Source organism: Nomascus leucogenys, chromosome 18 (assembly GCF_006542625.1).
Source record: "Nomascus leucogenys isolate Asia chromosome 18, Asia_NLE_v1, whole genome shotgun sequence".
Lineage (NCBI taxonomy): Eukaryota > Metazoa > Chordata > Mammalia > Primates > Hylobatidae > Nomascus > Nomascus leucogenys.
In genome coordinates, this window is record NC_044398.1 from 78,394,079 (window position 1) to 78,412,628 (window position 18,550).

General features: G+C 42.9%; 1 protein-coding gene across 1 annotated transcript in view; it reads left to right on the forward strand.

Moving 5' to 3' along the window:
• The first annotated feature begins 1,010 nt into the window (after positions 1-1,010).
• The window catches only part of PIK3R1 (phosphoinositide-3-kinase regulatory subunit 1), an 85,776-nt gene continuing 68,236 nt past the window's right edge, over positions 1,011-18,550 (forward strand). Inside the window, exons 1-2 of the mRNA XM_030797738.1 lie at positions 1,011-1,211; positions 11,504-12,223. Of these exons, the coding sequence (XP_030653598.1) occupies positions 11,890-12,223 (334 nt within the window). The 5' untranslated portion in view covers positions 1,011-1,211; positions 11,504-11,889. The remainder of the gene's footprint in view (positions 1,212-11,503; positions 12,224-18,550) is intronic.

Below are 18,550 nucleotides of genomic sequence, written 5' to 3' on the forward strand. Positions count from 1 at the left end.
TTAGGAAGCAGAGTCTCACATGTTTTAATATGAAAGAGTGGCACACAGGGTGCTGGCATTCCATCTTACCATCAGTGGAAGGTTTGAACCAACATCAAATTTTTCTGGAGCAACTTAGGTAATTATTACTTGAAGAATCTGCATTTCAAAACTAACACCTCTAAGGGGCAATGTAATTCACCTGAGCTTCCCCCTCCTCCCCCCCCCCCGACAACCCCGCCCCCGCGAACGCCGAGGAGCCGGTGGTCTGCCTGAGTGACCTCCATTTGCTCTGTCATCTCAGGACTGGAAGGCATCAGCCAGCGTACGCCCTCAGAAAACTCTCTTCAATTCTCGCGGGTCCGCCTGGCTCCCGGAGGCGGCGGTGCCAGGCTGCCGGAGTTAGCCAGCGGCAGGCTGCGGGCGCCCGTCCCTCCGGTTCACCCTTTCACCCCTCCTTCACCCCCGGAGCGCCAGGCGGTTGCCGCGGGTTTCCCGCCCACTCGGAAGGCTGTGCTGGCGAGACCAGGAATTGCATGGCCTCTCCGCTTTGGCGAGCTCTTGAATCCGAGTCCTCCCCACCCCAGCCACTCTGCTGGGGCGCCAGTGGCTCGAAAAAGCCTGGGGTTGGCTGCAAGACACTCGGATTAGAGACTCAGCCAGCCTCCAGGGAGGTCTGAACTTGTCTTCGACCTCCCCGAACCCCTCCGCCTCTGAGCTGGGAGACGCCCAGCAGGCGGGCGGGCCCGGGACGCGCAGAGCCAGAGCACTCCGCAGCGGAGGCAGCGCGCGGCACGGCCGCCCGGGGCATCCCCGCGGCTGGGGGCGGAAGGCGAGGGCGGTGGCAGGAAGGGTCCGCCAGGCCGGAGCTCGCTCCCCCACCGCCCGCCGCCGGCTCGGAGGCCGGAGCGGTGCGGGCGGAAAGGGGCGGAGCCGCGGGCTCTGGTTGGTGTGGGCTCGGGGGCGGGGCGCGCGGGGCCGGGCCGGAGGCGGGGCCAGCGCCGGGCGCTGGAGTTGCGGGCTCACGGAGAGGAGTCGCGAGCAGCTGGAGCGGAGTTAGAGGAAGCAGCGGCAGCGGCGAGGGCGGCTGACTAGCTGTCGGAGACGGCAAGCACGGATCGGGCACGGCCGGCGGGTCGCAGCCGGGCTGGAGGCGCGTCGGAACCGAGCGGGCAGGAGGCCACCGCTGCAGCGCGGGCCCGGCAGAGGAAGGAAGCCGGCGGGCGGGGGAGGTAGGCAGCAGCGGCCCCGGGTGTGTGTGCTCGGGCGGGGGAGGCGGTGCATGTGTGCAGGGCTGCCGCGGCTCTCTTCCTGTCACTGGCAGCCGCTTCTCCTTCTGCAGAGCCCCGCCGGGGGGACGCGGGCTGGCCACCGGCCCTCCCCGCCTCCGGCATCTCCTGGCCGCCGGGCAGCTCTCCCCCCGCGCGCGGCCGGCGTCCTGTGAGATCCCGGTCATCCTGACTCCCGTTTCCCACATCCTCCTGCGAGCTGGTCCTGCACGCCGCCGGTGGCATTTGCCCCGGAGTTGCCGACGAGCTCCGGCTTCCTCCCATCCTCCGTCACCGCACACTTCCGAGGGTCCCCGCTGTCGCCTTGCTGCAGTTTTCCGGGGCCCCTCACCGGAGGAGAGCGTCCTGGCCGCTGCCTTCGTGTTGCGGGAAGGAGCGCTCCCTTCCCCCGTGGCCCTCCAGCTGCAGCCAGGGTCGCTGCCCGGGCCCTTCCCGGGGCGGGCGAGGCGGCGGTGGTCCCCGGAGCTCGTCCCCTAACCCCCGCCTTCCGAAGTTTGCCGCCCTCCTCTTCCGGGGTGGGGGAAGTGCGCCTCGGGGCGGTTGGTCGCTGGGGCCCTAACTCGGCGCCTACTGCCAGCCAAGCTTGGGCAGGTTGTTGGAGGCATATTTAGTGGGGTCTTGGAACCGCCCGGAAATCCAGCTTTTTGAAACGTGGGGCGAGACGAGAGGGACCTGCCCAGCAATATGGAGCCGGCTGGGGAAAGCCAGGGAGCGTGCAACCCGGAGCTAAAATATCGTGGGCAATTCTCTGGAAACCACAGCTCTAACACTAGTGAGCTCTAATCTAAGCTCAGAAACTGCCCCTCATATCACAAGACAAAGAGAACAGAAAACCTCTGGCCAGGGACTCCTGTACAGAAATACACTTTGGTAACCAGAACTGGAGCCTGAAATGCAAGGGTATATGCAGAATGGCTGTTACATGTTGAATGCAGAATGTATGTCAACTGGGTTTGGGGGAATTCTTCTGTTTACTGGGGCGCTATTAATATCGGAAAGGTCTCACTTCCACCGTTAATCCCTTGAGCTGCAGCGCTGTTGGTGTCCGAGTGTGAGTCTGCTGTTTATTTGGGGGCTTCATGATTTTAGGTTTTTTGTTTTTTTCCCCTGTTCTTTTCCTCTTTGTCAGCCAGTGCGAAGTACCAATGGATAAAGCAGTTCCGGGTTTTGAATGCAACATAAGATTGTCATTTTGGTGTGATGAGGCTCAAGTTTTAGTAATCAGGAGGGATATTCACAGAACTTATTGGTCAAGGCTTGATGTGGAGTTATATTTTAATGCTTCATTAGTCCTGTTACGTTTTGGCAACCTTAAAGATGGTTAGATATTAGCTAGGAAGGGTTGGAGTGGGCAGACAGGTTCATTTCTTAAGCAGGCTATTAGAGTATTAGATCGTCACAGTTTGCATTACTAGGAATTTGGTGACTTCTGCACAGAAGGCCACAAGTATCTTTTAACATTGAAAAAGGAAGAAAAAGCAACTCACTAGCTATATAACTTTTTGACAGATTACACTGTTCTTGAAAGAACGTTGAGAAGAAAGCAGATAATAGTTTTCTTAGGTGCAAAAGTTGATTAAACTTTGGGAAGCAAGTGTTTTTGACCAATATAAAGCAAATAAGAGTAATGTGTGGGGTGTGTGTGGGGGTGTGTGTGTGTGTGTGCATGCGCTCGCGCGCCTGCGGCTAAAGTTTGGGAAGAAATGTTGGTTCAGAGTTAAGGTTTAAGTTGGAAAGGCCAGTGGAGGAGGCTCCCTGCCTTGCAGAACTGCTGGGAATTGTCACTGCTTGCCCCTTCAGGTTTATATGCAGGTAGGTACTAGATAGTCATATTACTTTTTCCAGAGAAGTGTATAGATTTTTATGATTGGGAGAAAGTTTAATGTATCTGATACTGGCTTGCAAAGTGTAATGTGCATTTACTTTTAACTTTCATCTTGACTTGGGACCTGTGCTTAGTTGCATAACAGAACTCTGCAGTGTACACACTGCTATTTGATGTTTTATCCGCTTTTTAAAAATGATATCAGTGAGTCTCTTCATATCCATGATGCTGTGTAGTCAGTGTAAAAAGCATTTTGTTTCCCATTTATTAAATGTTTTTTCTTTAGCGATTTCTTGAGTTTAAATATACTAAGCGCAGGAAATCCTCACAGAATAAAGTTGGTTTTGGGAAACAGAAGTGGAACAGTAAGTTATAGGAATACATATTTTGATTATAGACAGTGATGATGGTGGTATGCGTTTATCTTCTGGTAATGTCAGTTTCACCTAAAGTGATTTTTGAAGGACTTTGAACTGTAAATGCAAACCTACTCAAACTAACCCAAATTTTGTACTGTTAAAAGTGTTGGCCATTTCTTTACATTTTTCCATGAATGTCATGTAATTTTTACGTTGATATGTTGATTGAAATTTCCTTTTTTTTCTTAGGTCGTTCAGGCGAGTATTGTAAAAAGGCATCCACTCTGAAAGATTGTTCACATGATCATTAAAATAGGAACAATTCTAGTTCAGCTTTTATTGTGTTTGCATTTCGTGATTTGCAAAATACATGTTTTATTGAATAAAGAGATAGTGAATGAGCAGGCTGAAAAATAATTGATTTTTATGCTCAAGTAGAATGTAGCCAGTTGAGATAATGTTTGTGTTGGGTTTTAGAATTCTGTCACGTCAAGGCATACACAATGCAGAAGATATTGTATGTTTCATATGAGCTCCTCCAACTCCCCCTCTTGCAGGGCACAGGGTTTGCAAGTGAAGGCAAGAGAATGAAGCATTTTAATGAAGCCCTGGAAGACTAGAAAGTTAGTTCTCAATGGAAGGAATTATCAAGTTAGTTTTTACTTTAGAAAGCAGAATATAAATTATATCACAGCTTTTTATCAATAACCTAGATTGTAATTAACTTTCAAAGTATTCATATCATTTACTGCATTTTCTCGTGCCTCCTTTACATACACCCTAATGCCCTAATGTGATTACTTGCCATGATTCTGCCAATACTTGTATGGAGTTACTTGCTTAAAAGAGTGGCAATTAACAACCATTTCATGTACATTAAGCCACATGAGCTGAAAAAATAGACTATATAGTTACTTATAAACTTGTCTGTTTGGCCTTTATTTATCCCCTAGGTGTTAGGTGTTTATTTATTTGAAAGGCCAGAGTGCTTGTAGTATAGCATTACCGGAAAAAATGTCTACTGTAGAAACATCTTGGTAGATTTTATTCTGCTAGCATTGTTTTCCTTAAAGTAAATCAAATACGTATCTACAGGCACCTGTAGTCAAAATAGTTGTCAGGTTAATGATCATCCAAGAGAGTATTGAAGTCACAGGAGTCTGGCCGAAGTGTGAGGAGACTCCACCAGTGAGTGTAGTGAGTTAATAAAGCCAAGGCATCTGGACCAGCCATTCCTTGCCTGTTGTCTTCCTCCCTGGATGTCCCAGTGTCCCAGCCTGGGGTTCTGCCCCAGGATCAAGGGCTGTAGCATGAGGACATAGCTACTCATCTCTAAATTCTGGGGATGCACACACACATGTACACATCCCTTGGCCTCTCCCAGGCCTCCTTTGTCCTGACCTCTGTAGAGCCATCCTCTACCTCAGGTAAGGAGAGAACTACATGGGCAAAGTCCACACTCAGCCTTTATCTATTTACTCCAAAAGGGGTTTAAGACAGCGGAAGTTTTATTTTAGCTAGATTCAGGATTCACTTAGAACTGTTTGCAGAGTTAAGAGGCAATGCAGAAGAAAATTCCTCACAAATGTCTGTTCCTCTGTTCAATCTGAATTGTATAAATGGCAGTAGGTGACGTTCAATACTAATAGAAATAATAGTACTATAATAGTTGCAATTTACTAGCTATGTAACTGGAGGCAAAATACTTAACTTTTATCTGCTTGTTTTCTCATCTGTAAAATAGGGATAATTGTTGTACTTACAGTGGTTGTAATGGTTAAATGAGTTGATATATGTACAACTCTGAGAACTATGTGCCTGGCATATAGTAAGTACTATGTTGGCATTAATTATCCTAAGCTCCTATTATCAAGTATGGAGCTAAGTGCTTTATATGTGTCATTTTGTTAATCCTAATAATGACTCTGTGGGGTGTGGGTTTGCTTATATCTGTCTCACAGATGATAAAACTGTGCCACAGAGAGGTTTAAGTAACTTTCCTGAGGTTACATATTTAGGCACAATCTGATTGGGGCAGCTGCTTGAATCTGAAGCTCAGTGTTCATACTAACCTTGCCAAGAAGTTTACAGAATAGCATCTTTTTTTCAAAAGAAGACAGACTTGAAATCATCCCCTTCAGTCCTCTCATTCGTGCCCCCTCAGGTCCTCTTCATTGTGATGATGCAGAGAACTGGAATGGTCAGCCTCATGGCCTTTTCTGGGTGATAGGATCTGTCCCTCAGGTCCCAGAAGCTACATCACCGTTTCTCCCAGCCTCCGCGTAGTGGCTACTGCGTGCCTAAGCGTTGCCGTCACCTGGGCCAGGGTCATTCCTCTGTGTCTCCCGCAGTACCTTCCCCTCATGTTGGCTGCTTTCTGAAGAGCCCTGTCTCCTTGTTGTGTTACCTGGGCTTGTGCTTCCTGTTCTCCTTCGCCCCACAGACAAAACCAAAAGGGCTTGTAGGTGAGAATTACAGCCTATACAGCCTATTTACCCACACCACACACCCAGTCCTGAGCATGGCAGCGTGCAACACATTCTATTTAGTTGGTTGGTTTAAAAATGAATTTGATGTCTATTATTTGGGGTTAATCTGAACCCATTATTTTCATTTTATTTTAATTGATATAAAATCCACATACCATAAAATTCACCCTAAATTCATCATTTCAAATTGAAGGCAATTTATTATGTTTACTAGGTGCTATGGGTTGAATGTGTCCCCCAGAGTTTACATGTCGGAAATGTAATCCCTAATGCAACTGTGTTGGGAGGTGGGGCCTAATAGGAGGCTGTGCTCTCTTGAATGGATTAATGTCATTATGGCAAGAGTAGATTAGTTATCTTGGGAATGGGCTTGTTATGAACTCGAGTTTGGCCCCATCTTGCTGTCTTGCCCTTGCAAGAGGACATAGGCTGAAGGCCTTCACCAGATGCCAGTGCCGTGCTCTTGGACTTTCCAGCCTCCAGAACCAAATATACTTCTGTTGTTTATAAATTACCCAGTCTCAGGAATTCCGTTATAACAACACAAAATGGACTAAGACACTAGGATATTTTAATTTTGTTCATCTTGATTTTCATGATTTCTGGGACACCATGATTTGGAAAGTAAACCATTTTTAAATAATGATTTTTTTTTAAAGACTATATTAATTTAGGTGAGGAGCTTGACTTAGACTCTGAGCTAGCACACTGAAGTTAAAAAGATGGAATGTAGAGAGATATGGGCTGTGGGCCCAGGAACCCTTCCATACCCTCCTGCCTTGGTTGAAGACCCATTTCGTGCTGCCATCCAATGCCAAACTGCTAATTTCATTGGGAGATAGAATCACATGACTTGGATATATTCTTGATTAATTTAATGTGATTTAAAAATATCCTGTATTCTGGCCTCTCCATCAAGTTTTCCAAATTCTTGTCATTTCTAAATGGGGAATGGAGTAACTCAACAAAGTCAGAGAAGGCTTTTTTGTTTGGCTGTTTGCCAAAATGCCTATAGGTTAGAGGGTTACACAGAAAATCTACTTTACAGCAGTTGTACATTAAGTAGCTGTGGATTGCTATTTGTCAAACATCAGAAACAATTTTATTTTGGGGAATAGAAAGAGAATTGCTCTGTATCTTAGCAGGGACAGAAAATATGCTTCTGATTAATGGGATTGCAGGCAGTCATTAGAAGGATTGAAAGACTGGAGAAAAATTCCTTAAACAAAATTTTGAACTGTTGCATGTGATGTTATATAAGAGTAAGTTAGTTTACTTGTTCGTAGGATTCCTTTATATCCTTTGTTACAATAACTTATGCATGCACTAGCTTGGAGTCTATATCACAAAACTGCCTTGGTTATTTGAAAATATTACATTGTAGATAATGTTATCTACATATAAAAAGCCTTTGCTATGTGAATAATCATGTCAGAACTGGGTGAAAATAGTTTAGTGGGCAGGTATATGTAGCGAAAGAGAATGGAGGCACGATAGAGTGAATCTGAGGAAAAAACCTGTTGATTTGGATAGTTTAGGCTCCCGGTCGATCTCGGTGGGGGGGGGTGGTTACACAGCTATTGCCAAATACCTCAGGCTGCTGGGTCTTCCGCAGTACTGTGAAGAATTTGAGGATGAGAGAAAAGAGAACTTCCCAGTCTTCTAGATGTGACAGTCCTTGTGGCAGTGCCATATCCCCCCAAGGAGGAGCTGAGTTATTGGAAATTGTTCCGTGGAAGGGCCAGGGATAGTGGCAGGAGGCAGAGGTGCTAAGAAGGATACAGGTGGCAGAAGCTAAGCTCATAGAGCAGAAATAGGCAGGATTCCAGAAGTGGGCAGCTTTCCAGAAGTGGTGTGCCCAGTATTCTTTTATTCACTAGTTTATGGACTTCTTTGGCAGGGACACATTTTAATGAAGTCTCTTTGGAAGAAAATTTGCATGGCTGAGATGCTGGGTTTTGGAGTTGATGGAACTGCCGAGTTAAAATAGCTTTTTTGTGTGTGCAGGTAGTGTGAAAGAGCCACCTACACTATCAGTAAAGCCGCTGTCTGAGAGAGTTAAAGAGGCAGACAGACAGTTAAGGTTAATTGGAGTGATCAGCTTGTGCAGGCCAGGAACCTGCATCATCGACACCAAAGCAAGTTGAGTTCAGGCAGTAGATGCTAGAGGTGTTAAAAATGGGACTTATGGAGCCAGACTGCCTGGATCTGAATTCTAGTTCCTCTTCGCAATTGCTGAGTATTATCGTGACAGAGATACTCTGTTGTATGTTAAGTGAGACTACTGATAGTACCTGTTTTTATATAGTTATCTACACACACACACACATATACATATATGACTATATATATGACTATATATAGTCAGCATCATCATATCATCTAATACTAATTGGGAGCTATATGTGTACAAACTCAATCATCATCATCATCATCATCATCATCATCATCATCACCCAGTACTTAACTGGAGTTTTATGTGTATTAACTGGTTCAGTCCTCAAGAATGACAGACATCAAAATGGACATGGCAGTCAGGAGAAAGTGTACAATGTGCAAAAGAGTAGGGGTGGCTGCCTTCTCTGTCTAGCTAAGGGCTCTCTACATCTTATTACCATGCGGTCCAGTCCCCACCCCAATGACTTGACTGCTCTCCTTTTTTTTTTTTTTTTTTTTTTTTTTTTTTACAACATTGCCCTCAGACCACTTAATTGACACTGACCAATGGCTGGCCTTGAATTAACATCTGCATCAACGGATGGATGCCCTGTTTGTATCCATCTTCCTGGCCTTGCTTCGGGGTCTCAGAAGACAGAAATGGTGTGTTCTATTTACCATCCTAGAGTCATAGAAGATTTGTGGTTCTTTTTATCAGATGAGGACCCAGAGTTCTGCACAGGGTTCTTCTTACCCACAAAGTAAGGTTCTTCTTACAGGTAGCAAGGGAGAGAGAATTTGTAGAGACCTTTAGTTCTCTGTTACTTCAGACAAGGATTGCCTCTCTGGTGTCTAGCCTCTAAAAGTCATCATGTTCCTTGGGTTCCTATTTCCCTTTGCACAAATTTAGCCTCAGGCAGACTCAAGCACAGCTTTTAGGTTTGTAAAACCTTGACAAGTCCTGGAGCCTTTTCTTAATACGGAGCCCCCTGGCAAGGAACAGCTTCAGAGGTAAGCTGTGAGCAGGGGCTTGCTTGATGGTTCCTGGAGGATTGAAGACGGGGAAGAGTTTGTTCATTATACTTCCCATTCTATTGAGAATCCCACCAAACTGGCCCACTGGGTGGCTGGAATAGAGGAAGTGTTAGGAAGCAGCTGGCATAAAGATCTACCCAGCCTACTGGTTGAGGATTTTTTCTTCCCCCTAAAAGACATACATTGCCAGGAAAAGCTAACAAAAATTTCAAGGCAGATTTGGAGGAATTAAATTATTCTTAGGCATATTGCCTGGTTTCTAAGCATTTAGGGATATGTAGATGTTCGTGTTCTTTAGAGGTCTCTGTCTCTTTTGTACAGAGTACATTAGTACTAAAAATGAGATTTGCTAGTTCTGCATTTTCATGTGAATTTATGCAGTGAATATTCAATTTGATTCTGGATCTTTCAAAAGGAAAGTCTTTCTTTAAACAAATAATATAGCTTATTTTTCTGATATGCTCTATTGGTTGCTTTGATTTTTTTTCTCCGACAACTGAAGTGCAAAGTAGAGTACTATCCCCAATTAATATTCTTGCTCCACAAAGACTTCCAGTGTTTGTTTTTGCTTCTTTTAATATGTAACTCTCCTAAGTGTGTTATTGTATTACAGCTAAGAGGCTTTAACCGTGTAAAGTTGAATACTTTACACTTCTGAATGCCAACATAACAATTAATCTATGATTAGATTTTGCTTCTTAAGATGCCTCCACTGACGAGTGCCTGTAATATTAAACTTCTAAAGTGTTCCACTCTTTAAAATTTATAAAAGCTCTCTTTGATATAGCCCACTGAAATTGTGTGGCTATTGTTTTTATTGCTTTATTGTGCAGCCAGCTTAACTGAAACCTTTGGGTGGCTTTTACTCTTTATAATAAAGATAACATTGAGAAATGCCTGGAGTACAAAGTGTATATGTGTACATGCCGTTCTCAGCCATCTACTCTGACTTAGTAACTCTCTAATACCCTTGCCTCCACTATGTTTAAGAACAAAAAAGAAAAACATTTCCATTTCCCATTTCCTCCATCAAGCTCTCTTTATAGAGTGGTCTGCAGCAACCATTGCTACTTCCTCTCTGATATTTTTTAACTCCTTAAGATGTTGTTACTGTCCTCACTGCTGGACTGGAATCTGCGTGATGATTCCATCATAGGCGAAGCCCCAAATTATTTAGCCTTGACTCAGTCTCTCCTGTCTGGATGCCTTTGTAGGATTTAGTCTTAGGGGATCACATTTTCCTACTTGAACTCTTCTTCCTTGTTTTTGGGGCGTTATCTCTAAACCTTGACTTTCCCTCCTCACTTACATACATTGAACTTCACTATTTGGCCCTTGGATCATTTTTTTTTTTTTTTTAACTTTTCATTTGTCCTTGTCTTCCATTCCATTGAATTCAGCCTTGCCTAATTGTGGCTGATTGCCAAATCCCTAGCATGTTTCCTCTTCTGAATCACAGCCCAGGGTTTCATCAGCCACTGGCACACTTGCACAAGGGTGCCCAGAATCACCGTCAGCCCATCAGGTCACCTGGCTTCTCTTTGCCTGATAGTGCTACAAACTCTCGTTAATGCAGGATCAGGCACCCTTTGCTCCTCTTGTTCTCGCCTCACATTTAAGCATTTGCCACATCCCACATGTTCTTTCTCTGCAGTGTTTATTTCACTCCTCCCCTTTCCACACCTGCTGCTGCCACGCTGGTTTGTGTCCTCACTACCTCTTGGCCAGACCTCTGCAACGCACTTTTCTCACACATTGTGGTTAGATTGATATTCCTCAAGTGCAGCTGCGATCCTATTGCCCACTTTTCACCAAACCCTTTCAGTGTTCCACATTGTGGGCTGAATTACTCACAAACTCAGCATGGGCATGCATGATGTCCTACAGCCCCTGCCTAAATCTCTAACCCCAATCCCACTGCTCCCTCTTTGGCTTCAGACGGATTGGACTGCCTGTTCTAGCTCTTCTCAGAATATGACATTTTCTTAGTCACTTCTGTAACTAGCATCCCACCACACATTCCATTCTGTCTTCAGATTCCTGCAGTTAGTGTACTTTCCCCCTCGTTTGAACCCTGTAGTGTTTAGTTTCTGCCTCTCTTATGACATGTACTAGTGTTGTGACTGTTTGTGTACTAGTCTTATCGCTGAGACATTGCCTCATGCTGACACTCCTCCCCTCTGCCCCCGCCCAGTGTTCTTAGAAGGCAGGGACTGCCTTACTAATCTCTGTTGTGTCAAGCAGTAGCACACTGGCCTGTGTCTGTCTGCCAAATCGATTAAGTACTTGTTGAATGGAAGTAGAAATTCCAATTAACACAGATGGCAAAGTGTGCTGTTCATTCTTAAGTCTCGTTTTTTTCATTCCTAGGTGAAGCTCGTGTGTGGAGTGCCACGGTACAATCAGACGACAGATGGACAGTGTGACAAAAGTGTCAGAAAGGATTGGGCCTCGCTGTGAGAGTCAGCCTGGATTCAAAGTGTTGACAAGTTGCTGAAAAGGAAGCCAGTGAGAGGACTGTGGCACGCAGAGGAAGTGGAGCCCTGTCTTTGGTCACACCATTGATGGAGGACAGATGGACAGCCGTATGGCCAGTCACCTCTCCTCTTAAACCTTTGGAGAGTGGTCCTTTGTCCTCTGCTGGACACATAATAGGAATTCTAACACACTCTCTGAATTCACTTTTCATAAAAACGTAAAATCAGACTGCTCTGTACAACCAGGCTCAACTGTTGCATGGTAGCAGATTTGCAAATATGAGTGCTGAGGGGTACCAGTATAGAGCGCTGTATGATTACAAAAAGGAAAGAGAAGAAGATATTGATTTGCACTTGGGTGACATATTGACTGTGAATAAAGGGTCCTTAGTAGCTCTTGGATTCAGTGATGGACAGGAAGCCAGGCCTGAAGAAATTGGCTGGTTAAATGGCTATAATGAAACCACAGGGGAAAGGGGGGACTTTCCGGGAACTTATGTAGAATATATTGGAAGGAAAAAAATCTCGCCTCCCACACCAAAGCCCCGGCCACCTCGGCCTCTTCCTGTTGCACCAGGTTCTTCGAAAACTGAAGCAGATGTTGAACAACAAGGTCAGTATTGATAAGTGGTTGCTTAATGACTCCCTTTTTCTTTTTAAGGAAAAGTCTTAAGTTTGGGTTGAGTTGTTATGTTCTGGGCAGAAGTTACCTTGGCAACTGCACCTGAATTGATGTGTGGTGCATAAAAGCTTGGTCAATCATTACACAACTAGAAATTTGTGTTTGTGGGGTTGGAAGTTGTTATAAAAATAGGGACACAGTATCTGAGAACCTGTTTAGTGAGTGTCTTTGAACACTATTATTATAGTTGTCATTGAATTAAACATCTACTATATTTCTTATTTTTGTGATTGGCATTATAGGTGGAGTATTCCTAGTCTGAAAATATGAAATCTAAAATGCTGAAAAATCCAAAATTTTTTGACACCCAAAGGAAATTCTCATTAGAGCATTTCAGAATTCAGATTTTCAGATTAAGAGTGGTCAAGGGGTATAATGCAAATATTCCAAAATCCAGAACAACATGAAATCTACAACACTTCGGGTTCCAAGCATTTCAGATAAGGAATACTCAACCTGTGTATATCTAATAATAATTTTGGGAAAGTGGAGGGTAAGTCTAATATATTTAACATGATTTGTATGGAAAAATGTAGAGAGTAATAAAATGACTACAAAACTCGGCTGAGAAGAAACCATTGTTTTTATAACACGGTATCTACCTCTTGGTTTCCTCTCTAGGATCGCTGTGGCCAAAGCTGAAACCCAATCCTATAGTTAGTATAAAAGTAAAGGGATTTCACTTCCTTTGTGGGTAGTGTCATTTGTAGCATTAATGCCTATAGTCTGGTTCGCCTTCATGAGGGGGAAGAAAAATTCACTGAATACTTTTCTTAAATGGAAACCACCTTCATTCAAAAACCACTTATTGCTTATTGGAGATGGTCCATACTTGCGCTTCAGGCACAGCTGTGTCTTTAAGGTTTATCTTCTGTTCCGTTTCACACAGAGACAAGCCTTATGCTCAGCTTTGCTGTTATCAGCTTTGTCAAATACCAGCTTCCTCACTAGTAAACCACACGCATTTTTCTTTTTTCTCTTGTGTAGTCTTCTTTCTTAGGGTCTAAGAAGGGAATGGGAAGGAATGGTTTAAGATGGGTGGGCCTAACTGCAGTAGTTATATATTGAGGAGACCTGACTGGCATCACAGGATATTTCTGGAAGAGATTCCGATACCACTAGTAAGCTATTATACCTTCTTTAATGTTGCCTTATTCTAACACAAGTGAATAAGACAATGAGAACAGAGAAACAATGCAAGGGTAAGAGCTGCCTTTCAGTATTGAGTAATAATAGATTGGGAATATTGTGTTAAAGTCAAGGAATTTATTAATGATACCTGAAGGGAAGCCCTTTTCTTTCCCATACCCAGCCCAAAAGGGATACTTATTTCATAAATGTTATACTTTATAATGTTAAAATAATATCTTTTATAATATTGTTCAAAAGCCAAAGTTAATTTTTCTTTGCAGATCAATCAAAAAACCATGACTCTCTGCACATACATAAGTGATTTTGTCAACCATTGCAGCACTTAGCAGATTGAAGATATATACGTAATTGTTGTTCTCCACCAAGTTACATATTTTCACCTTTTATTTTTTTAAGTTAAAAATACTTTCTTCAGTAGCCTAATTCCAAAGGAAAAGAGATTCAATTTTTCCGAGAATATAGAGCTTTACAGAATCATAAAAATATCTCGGTTGAATTAGAGAAGATTACTTAAAAGGTGGAATAAGGGCACCTTGTCAAGATTAGTTACAAAACAATTTTATAAAAGCAGTTTCTAAACAAAATTTGCATTTGATAATTGCTATCAGGTATAAGTTTCTTTGGCTCTGGTGTACAGAAAAGCAAGTCTTTCCTTATAGGAAGAGTCATTTTCTCTTTTTATATCCTAAACTATTTTATAATGCTTGCTTTCTCATGTAATGTGATGACAATTGAGATTTTTAGCAGCTTTTTCATTTTTCTTTAATACATGGAAAGATGGAGTGAAATGAAAATTTTTAGCAGAATTCAAGAGAGAGACCCATGATAATGTGCATAAAAGTATTAGAGCCTGAATATAAATGAGAAATTAGGAATAACTGAAAGATTGAAAAGACAGTGTGGGGGGGGTCATGTGGGGAGTATAATACTAAACATTCAATTTTCTAGAAATGTTGGTCTTGTATTCTCATTTAAATATTCCTATGAAGTGAGAATTCAATAGCTCCTATGAGTTGCATGTTGAATTGATATGGAAAGCAGTTATAAGGACAAATTTTATATGTTAGAACCTATGAGGCTGGTTTCTTTTGCCTCCGTTTGTATTTCTTTGAAAAGCTTTTGCAGTGACAAATTGTGTGAAGGCAAGAAATGATAGTTCTGTTCTCTTCTTACTGTAATTAAATTCTTTAGTTCTTTTCTTTTTTTCCTTTTAACACCCTCCACCTCCACCTGACTTAGCCAGTTTTTCATGTTATGCTGTGTTTATTGCATTTAGAAGGTTATTCCTCACCAACCCCCCGCCCCAGGTCTAGGAACCACATGCAGTTTTGTTTTGTGGACTTGGCACCCTCGTTAATGGGCAGCAGGGTAGATAGAGGGTGCGAGGACAGCCTGCATGCTAATTGTGTGTCTGTGTCCTGCTGAGCCTTGCTACCCTCTCTGTTTTTAAAAGGAAATTGTCATTAGACTCTGGCCAAAAGTACATTCTGTGAGAGATTCCTCCCTGTACGATAGAGTCTTACTTTTCCACTTTTCTTGTATGTTCTTGGAAATAAAGCTGTGACATTTAACTTTTTGAGAGAGTCAAAAACCCATTAGAAAATCTTATATACAGCACTGTACTTTCTTCCAATACATTTTGCATGCAGTTTTTTAGGAAGCCCTGGCATATAGATTGAATGAATTGTTTTAATTGGATAATCTTGGATGTTTTTGGACTTAAATACATTCAATAAGCATGGTCTGAGTCCTTATTTTGTGCTAGAAAGCAAAGATAAAAGATGAAATCAAGGCTCAAGAGCCAGCATGCCCTGAGATGCTCTCTCATGCCTCTCTTCCACCTTTGGAGCTGTGCTTTTTCTCCTCTGCTAGGACAGCTCTTCCCCTAGACATCTGCCTGACTGACCCACTCTCACTTCTCTGCTCAAATCTTTCTTCTCATGGGGTCTGGCTCTACTCACGCTATTCTATGCTGGGACCTACCTCTCTGCTTTTGCAAATCATTGATTACTTAACCCATGATATCGTTTACTTATTACGTTTATTGTTCATTGACTGTTCCCTCTGTTAGATTTTTAAGCTCCATAAGGGGAGAGATCTTTGTGGTCCCCCATTATCCTAAGTACCTAGGACAGTGTGGTAGTTTCCCAACATGCTGGTAAACGTGCTGCTGCAGCTCATCATCCAGCTATTTCACTTTCTGCATTGCTTTTGAAATTGACCACGTGCTCTGAATGTCATGTGCAGTCATACAAAGCTTAATGGCCCATCTTGTTTTAGAAAATAACAGCTTATTTGTTATCCACATGCTCCACATCTGAGGCGTCCTGCCTTGGCCTTAACCATTGCCTGATATGTCTCGAGAACTCTTTATTTTCTTCCCAGGGCCTGGGACAGGTAGTTCTGCTGGTGGGAAAGTGCATTAAGCTGATAGTGCCTTCAGTCACTTAAGCCAAGTGGGTAGAGGGTCTGTCATGGTCAGCGAGTATCTTCAGGGCAAATTCTGTGCCCTTTCTCCTACCCTTTTATCTCCTTCCCTTTGCATGGGGGCTAAAATTGCCAATATGAGGATGACATTTTATTTTATTTTTCTACAAGCCAGTAGAGCCCTATGTTATGTTCTTTGGAGAGAACCTCTTCCATGTTTTGTTTGGATAAAGAGTGTGCTGGGTGTGCAAGGTGGGTGTTACATGCCCTTGGGTGAGGCAGCTATTGAAAGGCAATCTTACGGCTCTTTCTGCTTTAGCTTGCTTAGATCCTGGCATCCCATCCCGCTACACACAACCCCATTCAGCCAGCGTCCTCTATTTTCTCTTGTACACAACGAAATGAGTTGATTGAAAGTGGGGATATAGGGAGAGGGGAATAAAAATATATTCCTCTGTCATATATAAGCCATCCAGTGGGGCTATTTCTCAAGACAGTGGTTTTAACTCATACTTTGAGATCCTTTAATTAAAGTCATGCTAATGCAGAATATTTAGACGGGTGACAGTCTGTGCCCATGTTAGTTTGTGTAGTGCATTGAAACCTGCTAACACAAGAGATTACTTACTGCATACCCACCTCTATCCTGACCTACACAACCCTCCCTGGCTCCTCCTGCAGACTCTGACAGTGGATTTCAGCTGGTTTCAAACCTAAGACATAAAGCATGCATTTGGCATGGCTTATGTTAAATTTTGATCAAAATCCCTTTTAAACAGAAAGAAAAAGGCTGCCATTGGTGTCGGTTTTCATGGTTTCCCAAGGCATGTTATTGTTACATTTTTCACATTCAGCATTTGAGTGTCCCTTCATGGCTGTTGTTCCCTGTCCAGAAAGCAGGGCTGCAATAAGTCACAAACATTGACTACACTGTACAGAGGTCACAGAAAATAGTGACCGGATCCCAAATTACACACCTCTGCTGAGCCCGTTGGTCATAACCTACGCTGTCTCCTTGAGGCAAATAGTGCTTGTGCAAGTAATTTGCTTTGCTTCACAAATTCCTGCCTTTATGAATTCTGTTTCCTTTTAGAATATACTTTCTCATAATATTCTTCACCTTCCTTCCTACTTAAATAAGCCTTTGCTGTGAACTTCGAAGTTTGTCTTGTTAAGCCCGAGTGATGGGGAAAACCACCCAATTTATGGTGCTGACTGCTCATTCCGCATCTATCGACCACTCTGTTTTTTGCGAGAAAGTTGGGTCAGTTACAGGATCTTAGAAGATAAGGGCCTTTGAGCTCTGTCTCTAACTTCTGACCAACGAGATAAGTTCATCAGGACATTATGGAGATTTTACCCAGGCATGAAAATTTAAGTGTTTGCCCTCTGTGTTTCAGTAGGAAATGAAATATATTTCTACTGAAATATAATTGATTAAAGAGTGTGTCTGGAAAAAACAAATGTGCTAATTATTTTGAATAAAATCAGATTAGCCTAACCACTTCGGGTCACAGAATATGTCATTTGCATATTAAATTACTTACTGCAACACAGTTTACCCTCTCATGAGCATTTATATTCTCAATACATTCTTGATTTTTTAAAAACATTTTTTCTGTTAATTTTGTTTCCCTAAAAATGTATAAGAGAAAGGAAAGTAGCCCTAATTAACAATTTGTGTATCCGTGGTTTTTTGAAAATGAAATCGACAAAAAGAGACAGGATTCTCACTTTTATTGCTTTTTAGCAGGAGGGTTCTGACCCTGAGCTGGCCTGGCCACTTTAGGAATTCACAGGCATGCTCTGAGGGGCCTGTGAGTAGGGAGGCTCTCTTACCCAGAGAGGAGAGGAAGGCATTTCTCCCTCCTTCCCCCAGTCTGTTATTTGAAGGGAATCACTTGAACTTCTCTCCTAGAGCTGCGGTGGCAGTTAAGTCCAGGGTTGCAGAATAAGACAGTATTTGAGGAGAAGAAGCTTTCTGCCAGGTGTCCGTTTGTGCCTCTGTCCTTTAGAATCACAGGGTTATGGCAGGCAAGTTATATTTTCTTATTTAAGTGAAAGGTTTGTTCAGATGCTTTTGTTAAGAGTTGTGTTCTATACACTTCTTTCTGTGTTCCTTTTTCAAAAATGGGAAAAGGGTCCAGTGTCCTTATATGTACACCCTAAGTAAAGCCTTCACACACCTCTGATTCAAATAGGAGTTATTTAACTAGAGGGAGCATATTTTGTTTTCCGGCAACTAAGTTAATGTTGATATTCTAATACAATTTTCTTTGTTATAAATATGGAACTCCCTACTTTTAACTTGTCAATAGATTCTTTGATAAATTTGGTGTCAGTCTTCTCTGGTTTCTAGGTGAATGCATCTTTGTCTACAACAAGATACATTCTGATTAGTAAGAATTTCTTCTCTGAGTTAGAAAAAAAATTAGACATTCTGAAATTCAACAACAAATGCTGACTTACATCTGCTAAGTAGCACCCAAAAAGGGGAGAATTTTTTACCTATGGCAAATAAGAGTGCCAAATATGACATCATTTAAATATCCATGTTTTGATTAGTAAAAACCAAACAGATGTTAGCAGTACAGCTGGCTCTTGCATATATGTGTGTCTTTGTTGCTAACAGATTTCCATGGGGAAGGATGTAGCACTGGTCTGAAGACTCAGATAGGA